The 15,709-nt window shown below is 56.1% G+C and overlaps 1 protein-coding gene across 1 annotated transcript; it reads left to right on the top strand.

Moving 5' to 3' along the window:
- The first annotated feature begins 2,544 nt into the window (after positions 1–2,544).
- LOC113146710 (ice-structuring glycoprotein-like) lies at positions 2,545–5,866 on the top strand. The gene is made up of 2 exons (XM_026334888.1): positions 2,545–2,634; positions 5,597–5,866. The coding sequence occupies exons 1-2, from the start codon at positions 2,545–2,547 to the stop codon at positions 5,864–5,866; spliced, it is 360 nt and encodes a 119-aa protein (XP_026190673.1).
- Positions 5,867–15,709: the final 9,843 nt, after the last annotated feature.

Below are 15,709 nucleotides of genomic sequence, written 5' to 3'. Positions count from 1 at the left end.
CTGACGCCTGCCAGGCTCAGTAGGCAACAGCGCGTACTCAGCGGATGCCTGCAGGATCGACAGAGCCTAGAGGCGCACAGCGAACGGGCAGGCAGCCACACGGAAAGCGCAAGCATACGCACTCTTCAAGGAGGTATCTCATGTGTCTGAAGGTGAAGAGAAGCGCCATGAACTTTACGGGGCCTTCGCAGCCGCACGAAGCACATGCCGCCTTCACGCCATCCACCTGCTCGACTGCATAGGAGCCGATTGGCTTGCTGCTGGCTCTGTGGGATCGCTTTCTCCTGCCATTGCTTCTGCTGCTCGTGCTGCTCCTGCTTCTGCTGCTCGTGCTGCTGCTTCTGCTGCTCGTGCTGCTCCTGCTTCTGCTGCTCGTGCTGCTGCTGCCGCCGTCGCTGGTGCAGCGCCTGCCACGCCTGACAGTGGCCGACAAGGCACACCCCTCCGGAAGGACCTTCAGAGCCGCGGGAGAGAATGGCAGTCTTTGCAGAGACGCGAAACTGCGGCAGCAATGCACATCGGCAGGCACGACGTAGCCTTCAGCCTTTGCCGCTGCACTGTGTGTGTGTCCATTCGGTGGCAACAGCAGCAACAGCAATAACAGCAGCAACAGCAACAACAGCAATAACAGCAGCAACAGCAATAACAGCAGCAACAGCAGCAACAGCAATAACAGCAGCAACAGCAATAACAGCAGCAACAGCAAAAAGAGCAATAACAGCAGCGACTAACCCGTACTGCCCCCCTGCAGTCGATATGAGAACGTGCGTTGCTGCACCGAAGGGACAAGGGCTGTAAAGAAAGCGGAAGCGCCTCAAGGGATTCCATCTGCCCAGAAGGAAAAAAAGGCCCCCCGTGAGGATCGAAAGGGCAGCAAACAGCACAGCGCAGGGAAGGTTGAGGCGATGCCCTTCCACCCGCACCACTCTGCAGTACAGCAGCGCAAATAGACACGCAGGAGCAGCGGTCCGATCCAGGAGAGATCTTTTGAGGCCGCTTCTAGCAGGCGTAGCGGGTGAGGCAGAAAAAAGGAGGTGCGGAAGGCACACCGCAACAGCTCGCCAGAGAGGCAGCCCCCTAGTGGTGCCCCCCGGCAAGGCGGCTGCAGAAAAAAGACAAAAACGAGCGGCAAGCGCAGCGACAGAAGAGCAGCACGAGCCGATTGTTTCCCCCTTTCTCGCAGCTGTGAAAGCGCCGCAAGGACTGGCGCAGCAGCCAAACTGCGTGCCGCCTTACCTCTCCTCGGGGGCGAGTTCGGATTGCTCAGATAGATGGTCGTAGTTTACGGAGGCCTCTAGGGCCGAAAAGGCGCCCATTGCCTCCCGCGGAGAGTTGCCTGCACCCCCGAGGTGGTCGTCTGCATGCAAGAGTAAACACGCAACAACCCCCCACAAAGTCTGGACTCCAGCCATCCCCTTGCGCCCCTTGACTGGCCTACGCCGCTGAGGAGAGGGAGCGCCGCACTGCCAAAGCCTTTGGCATCACGCCTCTGCCTGGAGGGCGTCCCCGTCTTCCTGCGAAGGAAGGAAGGGCTGTTGCGTCGCTGCCGCCTGTAGAGGCAGGCCTTCCCTCCGCGCTGTGTCTGAGGGGTTTATTGTGCTCGGCGCCTTGTGCTGCGGCGGCGCACGCGGCAGCAGCAGCTGCAGCTGGTGCTGCCGTTTGCTCTCTTCGAGAGACTCACAAAGGTCGTCCTCTTGAGCGCGCCGGAGGAGAAACGCTGCATGGTGTCTAGTGCATGGCTCCCAAGGCGCCCTCCTCCTGGAGGGCCCCAGAACTTGGTGGAACCGCCACGCTAATACCACTGCCTGGGAAGCTCTTCTCCGACAAAGCGCAGCCTCGTGCTCTTGCGGGGCAGAAGGAGGGCGGAGGAAGGCGACTCGGGAGGTCGCGTGATGCCCTGCGTGGGCGGAGGTCTTCCAAGCCTCAGAGGCACGGAGAATCGTGCACAGGAGTCGCGGGTTCAGCAGCAAATAGAGAGTAACGAGGTTCTATTCAAATACCTCGTGGAAAGCTGCCGAAACTGCAGAAGAAAGCTCCGAGGGGGGTGGCAACGAGGCCAGAGGCACCGACGGTCAGTCCGTGAGGCCCTCACGCCTCGGAGCACCCCTTCGCCTCATTCGTGCACAAATATTCGATCAAGAAAATTCCGCATAAAAGATGCACACCCTATACACTGCGCCGAGCCAGAGCGACAACCCGCGAGGCCGCGGCGGAAGGGAGTCGCAGCAGCGGGATTCGTGGTGTACATCCACCCCTGGGTGGTGCAGTTTGCCGCCCCTCCTCCTTGTCTGAGTCCGACTTCGCCTCCTTCGTGCAGTGGATTTGCACTGCTAAAGGGAGAAAAGGCATAAATTCCCGTTTTAGCGAGTTGGTCTTTGGCCAGAACCCTTCCCGTGTGGGGCCCGGCTCAGGGAGGAAGCTCCCCGATGAGCTGCCAACTCGAGTGGTCTGTGGATTTGGCGCATGCATCTCACGGATACGTGCAGCTGCCAAGGGAAGGCTGGGGGTGGGAAGAAGTTTCGGGCTGTACGTGTGCGCCGCAGCATGAGCGGTCGCCCTCTAGGATCGACAGACACCACGGCAACCACAGCAGCTGCTGAAGTGGCAGCAGTTGTGCGAACCGGAGTTCACAAGGCGTGATCGGCTGCCTAAAGCTGCGTGAAATGCGGCCCTGAGTCTTCACAAAGGACCGCAGTGGAAGAAGGTAACTGGCCATTCAAGGGATGGAAGGCTTCCAGCTTGTTACCCAAGAAGAGGTAGGCTTGCTCGGCGGCTGCATCCGGCACTTCGCCAACCGTTTTGAAGGGCCTGAGGCCTAAGGGGAAGCAGAAGAGCACATGAAGTCAGGCTGCCGCTACTTGTGGCGTAGTCGCATACAGCTGCACACACGTTAGACCAGACCGCATTCAAACACCACGAGAAGGGTCCTCGGGCCGGAAAGCAGTGTAGCTACAGAGTTTTTGCTTCTAGGACTTCCCGAAGGAGACTTCTCTACGTACTAATTGAACGAAAAGCTTGGTAGAAGGTCCTTTTAAAAAAGTGTACTTCCAACAGGCTCCCCAATCGCCTCGCCGTCTCCCCGCTTCACAGGGTTCCGGCGGGGAAGGAGAGGCAGAAGAAGCGAGTGGTTGCTCGCATGCATGGGTGCTGTTGACCCTATAGAAATACTCTCCGAGCAGCGTAAACACCTATTATGCCATGGTAGCAACGCATGCGTCGTGCCGACGGGCATTCCACGTTAATGCCTGTTGTCTTGACAGCTGCCTAACACTACGGTGCAGTGCAAGTAGCCTGCATGCACAACTAACCCCAATAATATTCTATTTATGGGCTTCCACTGAACTAAACTAAGGCAACAGAGGGGACCCAAGCGATTTGTTGTGCCTTCCCACTTCTGTATCCCTCCTCCCCAGAAATGATCGCACTCCCCCGCATACGCGCCTGGCGGCTTGCCATACTTTCTTCATTTCTGGCCCTCATCACAGCTGTGCGCCTCAAGGGACAGCGGTTCAAGATGCGGCAGCGGGTAGCAGCAACGCGACTCCTAGGGCCCCCACAAGGAGAACCCTTACAGGAAGACAGTACCAACATGAACAAGAAATTGTCAAGTGACCCCACGCAAATAATGCCTTCTCCCTCTCTTATATCTTGCCCTCACCTTCCAACAGGGAGGGAGGAAAGCGGCATCAAAGATGCGCGCCGCTGCGTCCTCTGAGAACTCGAGACTCTCATCTCACTGAAGTGCTCTTTGCGGCTTTCAGTGCTCGAGCACACAGCGTCCTCTCGCACAACACAAAATCGAACTAACCTTACTCTGCAGCCATTAGAACACACAAACGGCCAAACAGCCCCGCGATTAGCTGAGTGTTCACCAGATGTGACTCCTGTCGCAAAACCTGTTGCCGCAGTGTGCGTGCCTCGGCCCTCAAAAGCTTGGGCAAACGCTAAAAGAGAGCCTCAACGGCAGTCGAGCCAATGTACAAGCACGCGCACAGACGTGATGCTGCTGCACTCCTCCGAGTGGGAGGCACTGTCTTAGTAGAGCCACAGGACTACGGGTCCTTACGAGGAGTGTTCGAGGGGCACCTGGGCAGAGTTCACTGCTGCAGTGTAGCACACCCGTCTGTGGCATACGGCCTGGTTGCGGTGCCTTCATGAGGAAGGAGAGAGCCTCAAGCCTGCGCCGACCGTAGACTCGCCACAAAAGAAGAATGTGGCAGCCCAGGGGTGCCATCGCCTGCAGGACGGCTGGCCTTGAAGCCCGCGAAAGCTGTCCTGGCTGTCGGTTGCACAAAATGGTCTTGCATGCCACTTTGCTAAAAGGGCGCTACTGGGTTCTACGGTTACGGATGCGCTTAGAACTTCTACAAACGCCTCTAGCAGGCAACGGGCGCTGCAAGCACGGAGGCACAGGGGAGGACCTTGAGGAGCCACGCCTACGAAGCGAGCCAGTAGGCCTTAGCTGTAAAAGCGTGGGCATCCATCGGTCTGCGCGGGACTAACTACGAGCGAGGGTAACCCCCCCCCTGTGCACTAAAAACGAGGGTTCTGAAGATCTGAGATGCTCAAGACGCCAGAAGCTTGTGGCGCTCTATCGAACGAGATCCCATGGTGGGGAGGAGCTTTGAGGGGCGCGAGATACCGGCGTGCTCATGCAGCGCGTGTACGGCCTTGGCTGCAGAAATAGGAAGAAAAAGCACTGGGCTGTCAGCGTCCCCTCAACGTTCCTTACTCCCCAAGCCTGGAGGGGCACGATCCACACTGCTATGTGTAGTAGCCTTCCAAAGAAATGTAATAGAGAGGAGAGGGCCCTCTGCCGTGTCTCCTACATGGCGCTCTCTTTCGCATACGGCATTTGCAGCCTCTCTACACAAGAGAAGGATCCATTTTCGACACAAAAAAGAACTACTTGAACCTTCGTGCATCCAGTCGCTGGACAGCCTAGCAGTCAACGCCCTTGAGGTTTAAGAGGCAACGCCTTCTTCTACAGATGGCTACTGCTACACCATGTATGGCAAGCAGTCGCGAAAGTCAAAAACCCACACATACACACACACATACACACACACACGTACACACACACATACACACACACACACGTACACACACATGCAAAATTGCACTGGCGAGGCGTTCGAAGGTCTTCTTGCTACGTAGGCGCGCTGGTGTAAACTCTCCAATTCGCGGGGGCGACTATGCATGCGCGGTTGTGTGTCGACACCACGCAGTCTTTTTAGAGTAGTGCTCCGCCCTCCCTTGCTGAAGGCATGCGAAGAGGCGTTTTAAAGGCGAGGCGAAGGCGGCGGCAGGCGCCTCAAGTCCTTCGGGGCCGCATGCAGCCCCAGCGGCAGCTCAGCACGGAGTTCTCCATTGAGGGCCTCCCGCGCAGCAGTGGTGCCTTTTTAAATCAAGACGCGCATATTTCTGGAGGACGAGCAGGAGGAGTCGAAAGAAGACGGGGAAAAACCAGTGGCGGCTTCACCCCTCTAGGGAGGCGCAAGGGGATCCGAGCCGCGCGGCGCTTCGCCCCCTCTTCACCCTCGATCCACCCCTGGTATCATTCAGCATGCAGCAGAGATAAGATGCTGCTCCGTAGAGGGCTGACGCAGCAGCCGTGTCTGCACCCGCAGCGGAGACTCCCACTGCCGCCTCGGCGGCTCTTCCAGCAACAGCCGCACCAGCACGCTACGCCTTCGCTGCAAGGGCGGCTGTCTGTCCGCGTCGCGCGACTGCAGAGGCAGTGGGCTCCTCTGCTGCTGCACCAGGGACTGCCGCGGCATGCGGAAGCTGCTCGACGCGCTGCCTCGCACGAGCAGCCTCCGCAGCAGGAGAAACCTCCGGAAGCCCTCCAGCAGCTGTCGCCTGAGGAGCGAAGGGGCCTTCTGCAGCAGCTGCTGTTGCGGCTAGACGAAAGCTTCAAAGAACACCATGCTTCCTGGCTCCCCATGCAGCAGCAGCGGGGAGGCGGAAGAGCAGCAAAGCGATCTCTGCAGAAAGCGTGGGATCCCCGTAACCACCGGCAGCTCAGAGAGCAGCCGAGGCTGCGTAGTTCCTCCTCCGCAGGGGCTAACCCCAGCGTATCCTCCATCGCAACAGAACCAACAGAACCAACGGCAGCAACGGCAGCTGCTGCTTCCCCAGCTGTGCGGCGTTCAGAGGATCTGAGTGCCCTCGAGTGCTTCTTCGTGCTGCTCCGGCTAGTTCGATCTCGAAGAGATTGGCAGACGGCTCTTCGAGGCTTCCAGCTCCTCAACAACTTTGGGCGGCTTCCCAGCAACAGAGAGCTCAGCGACAGACTTGCGGCTGCTGCTGCACTCTGCGGGCAGCACGCGGAAGCCTGTGCTGTGAGCACTCTTTTGTGCTGCCTGCCCTCCCGTTCGAGTCTGCGATGCCGCTAGCTGCTTGAGGCTTTTTGCGGGCTAAGTGCTGCTGCGTTGTTGGCGTTGCCGGAGCAGCGTCTGCATAGCGCTCGCTCGGGAAATCCTTTGCTGGAGCAGCGTCTGCTCGAAGCGTGGAAGGCCATTGCTTTTTGCGCGCCTTGAGCGATCATTGCCAGCTGCTGCAACACGTGTTTCTAGCCCCCTACGCGGCGCTCTGTGGGGTTTATGTGCAGGTTGCTGAGTGCAGTCGCTTCCTGATGGCGTCGCCACCTTCTGTCGCTCTTTTCTTCGCGCTCCTAGAGGATGCCATAGAAAGACGAGACACTGCCGCAGCCAACCGTCTCTTTGCCTGCCTCAGAGAGGACTGGTGCGTTGCTGCTGCTTGCCGCTGGGGGAGGTACAGCAGATTGTTTTCTTGCTCGAAGAGGGCGAACTTTCCCGTCTTGGACCGGAGTTCGCTCTTCCAGTCGCCGTGCGGCAGCATCAGCAGCAGCGCGACTCACAGCAGCAGGGGCAGCCGAACTGTTTGCAGCCTGTTGCTGCGTGCGCATGTGCTGCTGCTGCGGTGTTTCAGGAGGCTGCATGTCTCCCCAGCCAGCTACGTGCTGATGCTGCGAAGTGCAGTGACACCCGAGTGCGTTCACCTGGATCGCTGCGCTGCGGTGAGCCTCTCCCGCCGTTTCAGTTGCTGCTGCTTCGCCCTCCGGTGCGACGACGGCTTCCGCAGCCACGCGCAGGGACCAGCCAGTCAGTCTGCATGCGTGGGATGGTGAACTCAGCTGTACGACGACGCGATGGCTCTGGGGGTGGCACTGCCCCTAGAAGCCCACGTGTTGCTGCTGGAATTCCTCCTGACGCGTGCGTCTTGTGCCGCCGCTCTGCCTACCCGTCCTGCTGAGGAGGAGACTGACAGAGACTCAGGTGGACTTGAAGTCGCAGACACAGCGAGGCAAGGCTTCGACAGGAGTGCGGCGGAATGCTTGAGGATGGCGCACCGCGTCAGGGTGAGTTGAGCGGAAAAGGAACCCCTTTGCGTCCCCCCACCGCCAAGTGTTTCTCAGGCGAGGTGCTGCTGCTGCTATCAAGGCTCCTCGTGACGCTCTACACCTTGGGTTGCTTCGCTCCTTTCGCAGGTGTACATGCGAGAGGACTCTGCTGCATTTAATGGCCGTCCCCTTCCCCCCAGAGCGCTGCTCCTTCAGGCGTGGCTCTCCCTTTTGGAGTGCAAGTTCGTCTTTTCCTTACTCTGCCCCTGCCGTTGTGCGGCTCAGAAGCGCTCCTGACTTTCTGCTCCTCGCCTTTTCGTGGTGGCATCCTCCCTGGGCACCTGTATCGCTTGCGTTTGCATCCTGTGCCTTGCATTGGAGACTCGACGTCTCTCGCCAGCTCCTTTGCGCAGTCGCCCTATCCGCCTTCTTTCACGGCGACGTGCTTTTACTGCTCGCTGAGGCGTCGCAGGCTGCTGCAAAAACCGTCTGAGGCACCCACTGCATTGGCCATGGGGTTCTCGCTCCTCCAAGCTGCATGCGCAAGGAAGATCGCCTGCTTCCCGAGGTTAGCAGCTCGCCGTGTTCTCGATTTCCTTCTGAAGGCGTTTTCGCGGTCACATTGCATGCCAAATCCGCGGTAGCAGCCCTCTGTGGTCATTCGTCTCCTCCCCCTTTCCCGTCCCGTGCGGTGCCGTGCGCTGAATCTATCTTGTCTGCATGTTGCATGCTCTTTCCTTGGTGCATGCTCTTTCCTTGGTGCTCTCTTTTGTTCTTTTTTTGTTGAGGGTGATGCTTTGTCGGTGCTGCTGACTTCCCGTTGTCGTTGATGCTTTGTCGATGGTGGGATGCATTTTTGTTGCTGCCCCTTCTCGTCGCCTTGCTTCCTCCTGCTCTCCGTTCTAGCGGCTCAATCCGCTATGAGCTGTGGGCTGCTCGCTCCTGTAGAATTTGGACTGAACGGCATCCCTCCTTGTTTTCCTGTTGCTCTATACAGGAATTACGCCGCGTCCTCAGTGTAGTTCGCTCTCCGTGTATGAGTGTATGCATGTGTGTATGTATGTGTACGTATGTGTATGTGTGTGTATGTGTATGTGGGTAGGTGTGCGTGGGTAGGTGTGCGTGGGTAGGTGTGCGTGTTTATCGGTTTGCCTATACTTGGACATATGCCGTCACAGTCGCTGCTTCCGTGCCTCTTCTGTGCGGATGTGTCTGCAGGGAGGCTCCTTGGTCCCCTCCTGCCCCTCTGCTCTCGTTACTGCGCAATGCGCCTTCCAACTTCCCTGGTGTCTCAACAGCCGAGCTGCGCAAACTCGCCCGGGTTCGACCCCCCTCTGACTACATTCCTCGGCAAATGTAGCCGGCTGTGCTGTTGCTTCGCGCTTGCGGTTCTGGTGCTCCCGCTGCCAACAGGCAATTTTCTGAAACGCTGCATGCGTTTCTCTTTCCTCGGTCCCCTAAAGGCCTGCTGCTCTCGCTTTCTTCTTCCTTTCGCCATGTGGCTGCTGCTGCTGTGTATTTTTTGCCGCCGAGTACCGCTGCAGTGTATCATATCTCGTCTGCGTCTGTCCGCGCCCCCGCATGCATGCGCGGGCGATGAGCGACCCCACTCGGATGCTCTATTGCTGCTGAGTCTCTTGAGCCGTACAGCGGAAATGGCCATACACACGCATAGCCGCCACGCAGGCAGGCGTGTCGGTGCGCGTCTGAAGCCGCTGGGGGGCGCAGTCACTTCTCCAAGTGGTCATATGTATGCTCTTTCTGCCCTTCAGGCCGGAAGACGGGTTGCCACTGCCTTCCGCGTGTAAAAAGAGAAGCCTTTCGCAGAGCCTCCCCGCACACAAGCCACAGGGGCAACCCACCGCTGCGCAGCAAATGTCGACTGCCGCCGTGCTGTTGCTGCCGCGGCGTCCATTTCTGTCTTGATGGCTTGGACTCTCCCGCTGTGCCGGGACTGCGTAGTTTCTGTGGTGTATGCCACAAGGAACCAGTTTTTCTTGTCGTCAAAATCCTGCCTCCGCCGACGCGACGCGTTCGTCAAGGGAAATCCGAGGTCTCATAGTCGGGAAACACTTGTTTCCGTTGCCTTCAAAGCAGCCTGCCTCTGAACGGCGACGGCGGCAGCGGCACGCGATAGAAAGGGGCGTAGTTAGTTTCGTTGTTTGCATGCAATGCAACAGAAAATCCTTCCGCCCACCTGGCTCTTAAGTCGTGATTGCGTTTCCAGGGGCTGCGGGTGAGCAATGCAAAGTTCGAGGCAAGAAGATTTACGCTTAGAGATCGAAAGGGCACCACAGGGTGCGCGCAGGAAGAGCTCTTTGACGCATGGCAAACGTGCAGCCAAATACCAGCGCCTCAAAGCGTGTGTCCATGACGGCTCTGCACACAGGGTTGCTACGAGTTACAGATGTTTGCGCCACTGCTGTTATAGAGGACTCTTAATCTTGACGATTTGGGGGCACTGTAGCCCAAGCTATGGACGGTTTGTGCTAAGGAAGGGGGCGAGGGGGGAAGGGGGAATGAGACTTTTTCTCAGCACTTTTCGGATTCACTGCATCCGTCTTGCGGGCAAAAGCGGCGGCTGCCTCGCGTGGGAACCGCTCGCTCTGGGCAGGACGTAGGACCTGTCTTCCTACGGAGTCGAGTTTCATATCCCAGCTGTGTTGGTCTCTCTTCTTTCTCTGCACTGCAGCATTTAGGCATCCTGGAATCACTGCCCTCTCAGCGTTACAAAAGCATGTCTGGCGCTGCCGCTACTGCAGTTTAGCCTCACACCGGTGTAATGTAGCAATTCATTGGGAAAGCATCAACGGCTTGTGCACTTCAGTGAGCCATATAAGCCTATCTGATGGTAAAATGCGCGCACCGGATCTGCCTCACTGGCTGTAAGGGTGAGAGGTAAGGTTCGAACGTTGTGCGTTTCTCCCTGCTTCTAGCCCAAGCTACGGGGATACACTTCGCTCATCTCTTCTTTAGCAAAGGTGGTAAGACGCTTCTTCTGGCAACACGCAAAGGCAACTTGGTTGGCAACGGGGTCTCCTACAGCAGTAAGCAAGTACGCAACTACCAACGCCTGCGTCACCGTTTCCACCAGGGCCTATATAAGGAAACTTAGAGCGCCAAACTCCAGCAGGATTTAAAGAGGGTTATTAGGTGCCTCTGCCGTAGAGATGTCCCCTCCTCTGCCCTCATCACCTCATCGCTGGCTGTTGGTTTTGGGGAAGAGCAAACCCATCGGATTCACGATCTTGCACCTACTACGCGCTGGAGACATTTTCTCGCCGAGCTTCACATATAAACTCGGAGCGTAGGTAGGCAGCGCCCATTCGTTTTCGTGAAGGGCTATTGCCCCCAGCACTGTGCAAACAATATGCGAACAGCCAAGCCAGTCTTCAATTACACCTTAGTGAAAAAGCAAAATAATGTAAGTTAACAACCCAAGTGTATCGTGACCAGCAACAATAACCGCTACCGACTTTTCTCCTGCCTTCTAATGGAGTGTTCGCACTAGAGCTATTGTGCGGCGGCTAAAGCCGTAAATTAGGAAGTTAGCATATCCATTTCGGATGAATGCCATCTGTCCGAAGCATCCGCTTGGGAGTTGCAGGCAAAGATTGTGCGCAAAGCTTTCGCGGATCTCTTTGGGCTACCATCTTGGAGAGTTCTTGCTTTAACGCGGCATCAGCCACTAAGAGCACGCTCATTTGGAGCTTGACATCTTGGTACTAATCCTGCCTCGTTCCCACTCCGTTTACACTGGTACTTGCAGCAGCAATCGAGGTAACAACAGCCACGGCATGTCCCCGAAGGGCTGCAAGCGCCGCGGAGAAGGCTACGCCAATCACTTTCTACTACACTAGTTACACTGATTTGTAAAATATTGGAGAGTGGACTAATTGGTGTGTCTGTTAGCCTGTATTCTTTACTGCGTAGTACTAGTAGCTGGATACAGGACGGCTCGATGTTATATGTGTCTGCTTTAGATACTATGCGCAAGTAGCGGTGGGTGTTTGGGGTGCTTAGAGGGTGCAGCTACACGCACTCTACCTTCCCTACTCCCCTAATACCTGGAGCGCTGAGGGGCGTCGACAACTTCGGCACCACATTCTCAACACAATTTGTTTAGGACAAATTAAACGCGCAGTAGCTATGAATTACACGAATTCTGGGTATTATCCTAAGTCTGACTCGAGCTGCCTTTTACAACGTGCCGCCTCAAATTGTTTTTCCGTCTTCGTTAACCCTTCCTGCAATACGGCAAAACAAGAGCACGGATTCTTTGTAGAAGGATCTGCTGTGTTGACTAAGGCAATTATTGCTACACATGGGGGCTGTGAGGACTAGTTACATCAACTTATTCCACTTGCTTAGCAGTAACGCCAGAAATAGACACGCAGGCGCAGTCATTTACGGTCTCGCAAGAGCAAGCGAATAACTGAAGACACAGGACCGTACACTGCAAAAGCACTGCACTGAGAATTACCCTTAGAGCTTAGCTTTGTAATTGTGTTTAGTTTTAAAATAAAAAACAGTAAACATCTTCAGTGGTTACGACTACAGTCCCACGGATGCCCTGCTTCCTCTGCAACGGGTGGCATCGGCAGTGAGCCACTCAAACAGGGCGCTGACAATCCGCTTGAGACAGACTGTAGCGTTAATACTATAAAATTAAGCTAAAGCGGGCTATGTATGCAGATGGAAACGCTGGCGTAAACCAGATACTGCTGCGCTTGTGTTGTATTAACTGCTCCCGCTGCAGCTGCCGCAGCTCGTGGTACTGCTGCAGCTGCGCCCCCGCGCACTGCAGTGCTGCCTGCTGCAGCGCACTCCCGCTGCAGGCACCGCCAGCTGTCCACAACAGTTTTGTTCGTTGCTTTCGGATGTACAAAATGTTTATTAGATATGATTCTAAATATTAAGATCGAGGGAGCGTCAGTTGCTCCCTCGCTACCCTCAAAGAGGACGATGCCGACGCTACTGGTTGTCAGTTGGTAGGGAGCTATCGCGCTCTGGAGGAATGTGTTCCTTTTCACTCTTGGCCTTTGGCTCGCCTCGCGGTCACTTGCTTCTTCACAAGAATGGGCATATTTGCCCTCCTAGCTGCTCAATGAGCACAGAAGCTGCAGCAGCAGTAGTGTGGCAAAAGGACTGCATCACCAGCAGCAACTGTGCAACAACAGCGTCGTCACGCGGTCTTCACTACACAGCGCCATACAGCTGCCGCAGGCAGCAATCTGTTCCATACACATACAGTCTCCACATTCGCCTGTCCCTCTCCTCTCGTTCTCTATAGGACTTATTGCAGCAGCAGTCTGCTGCAGTTTAGCAGCATCAGCAGTCTGATTTAGGAGGATTAACGTCCTAGAATGAACGAGCAACGGCAACGCGCTACCACGCAGGAAGCAGGAGCTTATGATAGTGGCACATCGCAAGAGCCCCAGAGGGAGTTTTAAGGGGCACTACTACTTCCACCACTAGGCCCCTTTGCCACACCTCATCTGCACACAGTTGGCACGATGACGGTTCTTCTTCACTTGTCGGTTTGGTGGCACCTTGTTCTCTGCTTTTTCGGCGAGGTCTTTCAGATGGTGATTCTCGAGCTGCATAGCACTCGCTACTACTTCGCACTACTCACGGCTGGAACCTCGGCAGCGCCACGTTCCCTTCTTCCGACAAGAGCACGAGATGCAGTTAGACAAAGAGACGACGAGTTTCTTACTCAGGAGAGGCATTCAGATCGTTACGCGAAGAGCGCTAGGATTCACGGCGACAGAGGCTAAGCCGTGGTTCTGTTAAAGTTGCAGCATTAGCTCGTCGAAGAGGATTAACCGCGCGCTGGCTAGAATCTGTTTGGTACCCATCTGTATTCACACGCGCTGCATGTGGAGTGGCTTTCGTGCCTGTTTCTGCTGCTTTGGGGTTGCCTTCTTCGTCTTTGTTGCCAGCAGAGTCGTCTAGAGGACCCCGGAGGGGGTAATCTGTCTGCGTTGATCGGCGTGAAGAGCAAGCGTCAAGGGCGCAGCGGCAGCCGCTGTGGCTCCTCTTCAGGCGTATATGTGCACTGCACACGCATCTTGCAAGTCTACTCGTGCAACCACACCACGATCACACCAATGCACACGGGAGAAGCGGCGGTACTGTACGACACAGACACGCGATACGGCGACAGCTACGAGTGCTGCGGGAACGGCGGCAGCGAGTGCTGCAGAGCACACTATACGGTGCACAGCACCGAGAGCGGTCAGGCTACGGTATACAGGCGTACGTACAGCAGAGATGTGGGAAGTGTTGGTCATGCCACCCCATCCGTACAGGCAGGCAAAGGCCAAGGCTCGTAAAGTGCTTTATAAAGAGTGTATCTAGGAAGGACAGAGTTGCAGCAGAGAGGTATCCACGACCAACCATGATGTCTTGCGGTGTATAGGCAGAACTCGCCATGCGGTGACCGTACAGGTGGAAGTTGGGTGTTAGCATCAGTGAAATTATACAGGTAGCGGCGGAAAACGCCATCGGGAACTTTGCGGATCCTGGGGAAGGAAGAGAGGCTAATTTATTTAGCGTTTCCAGATTGTCGAGAGGGGGTATTGTCCATCTGAGACATGCTTTTGCACAGCGCACCACCTGCTGCGTCCCACAGTTTCGTTTCCTTTTTTTCGTTTTCTTTGGATTGGCGGCGTAGACTGGACCTCTTGGCACTCGTCTGCCCTTCCGCGTTGTTTCCTAGTCGCGCTAGTTTGCTTCTTCGCGCTGCAGCAGCGGCAACTGCTGCCCTTGCATTTTCCCTCCGTTGCTTTTTGTTCTGTCGCGCGGCTTCCCGTATTTTGTTTGAATGAAGCGACGGCCGAGGCAGTGGTGCACTCCTACGCCCTTGCTGTTTGGTGAAGAGGAGCTCGTGCCTTCCACGGTGGATTTGCCTTGTCCTCTCCTGTCTTTTGAGGCGGAGTTCTTGTCGCTTTTGCAGACTTTTTGGTGTTGCACGCGCCTTCTTCCTGGTCGTGTACGACCATTTATCTGCACATTCGCTGTTGCGCCAGCCTCCTATCTCCCCATCCCGCGATTTCCCCCTCCCCCCCTGGTTGCCGTTCTACGCGCTTGCCTTCCCGTTGGCTGCGCGCGCTTCTTGCTCATCGTGTCGGCCTGCTGTGCTGCAGTCATGAGAAGTCGTCCTTCTCGGTTTCCTCCCCCTCGTGATGAGGATTAGAGCAGAGGGTGGGGTTGTTGCTGTCGTTCCACTTTTTCTTCAGCGTCCTAGGGTGGTCGCGCTCAGTTCTCAGTCGATTTTTTGTGGCGTCTTTTTGCGTTTCCTTCTGGCCTCGCGGAGCGATGGGGTGCTCGCGTGTGCCCTTGCCGTTTATCCGTGTGTTTTGCGCGGAGCGTTGCAGCAGCGATGCTATCATGCCATTGCCAGCAGCGGCGTCTAAGAAAGCACGCGGTCGGCTTCCCCTGGCTGAGCTGCTCGGTGTATCCTCGGTTCTCCCTTCTCCAGTCCCGCCCGCCCTTCCTCTGTTCGGTTGTTTTTGCTTGCGTGTTTTTCGCTTGTTGTTCTTCCTCCTGTGGCGTGAAGTCTCATCAGTCATCACGTGGATCTTACACCCGACGGATAATATGGCGAGGAATTGCCACACTAGACGGCAGAATTAAGAGGCGAGAGATGCGACTCTAGAGAATTGGATGGAACCACTGCGCTTCTTCTGCTACGCAACTTGTTTCCGTGTCCACACGGCGAGCTCATTGTACTAGCGAAGGAAGAAATATACATTTTGTATACGTTCAAAAAGCGGAGAAGGGCCCTTTGCGATTTCTTGCTTCCCCTGCGTGATGTATGTGTGTTTTGTGTTTCCCTGTGTTTTGCTTGCCTGTCTGCGTGTGCTTGTGTGTGTGTCTGTGTGTGTGTGCTTGTCCGCATCATGGATTTACGTATCGATCATCCCAATCATTCGGTCTGTTGTAGGGGTGCTGTCTCGTGCCTCCTGTGGTACACGTCCTTTGATAAAATATATCTATTCGCACATTCGAAAAGCGGGTCGTTCTGGAAGGCGCCTGTTTTGCTGGCGTAGCGGTGGATTTCTGCGGATGGTGCACTCCTCCTTTCTTCCGTTCTGCGCGACTGGCACAGTGGCCGGCGCTTCTCTTCTCTCGGTTTGTTTGATTTGTGCGGTTTCGAAGATGGTAGATGAAGGTGCGAGGTGCGAGAGGAGGCTTCAGAGATGAGTAGCTGGATGGAGGCGAGTGGAAGTAACGAGGAATTTGTTTCTGCGGTGGTTTCACGCGTTCCAACGAGCGTTCTTGAGGCAGTTACGGAGAGGCGAGGAGCCAGCGATGCAGCAGTTGTCGGTGATGATC

This window comes from Cyclospora cayetanensis, unplaced genomic scaffold, assembly GCF_002999335.1.
Source record: "Cyclospora cayetanensis isolate NF1_C8 unplaced genomic scaffold, CcayRef3 CcayRef3_contig_52, whole genome shotgun sequence".
NCBI classification, from domain to species: domain Eukaryota; phylum Apicomplexa; class Conoidasida; order Eucoccidiorida; family Eimeriidae; genus Cyclospora; species Cyclospora cayetanensis.
This window is presented reverse-complemented; position numbering and strand designations above follow the sequence as displayed.

What these genes read in the sequence shown, in the direction of transcription:
- LOC113146710 (XM_026334888.1), top strand. Translation starts at nt 2,545, where the DNA reads ATGAGCGGTCGCCCTCTAGGATCGACAGACACCACGGCAACCACAGCA. An exon ending in TGCGAACCGGAGTTCACAAG is followed by an intron (nt 2,635 to 5,596) that starts GCGTGATCGGCT and finishes GCTGCTCCGTAG; the next exon opens with AGGGCTGACGCAGCAGCCGT.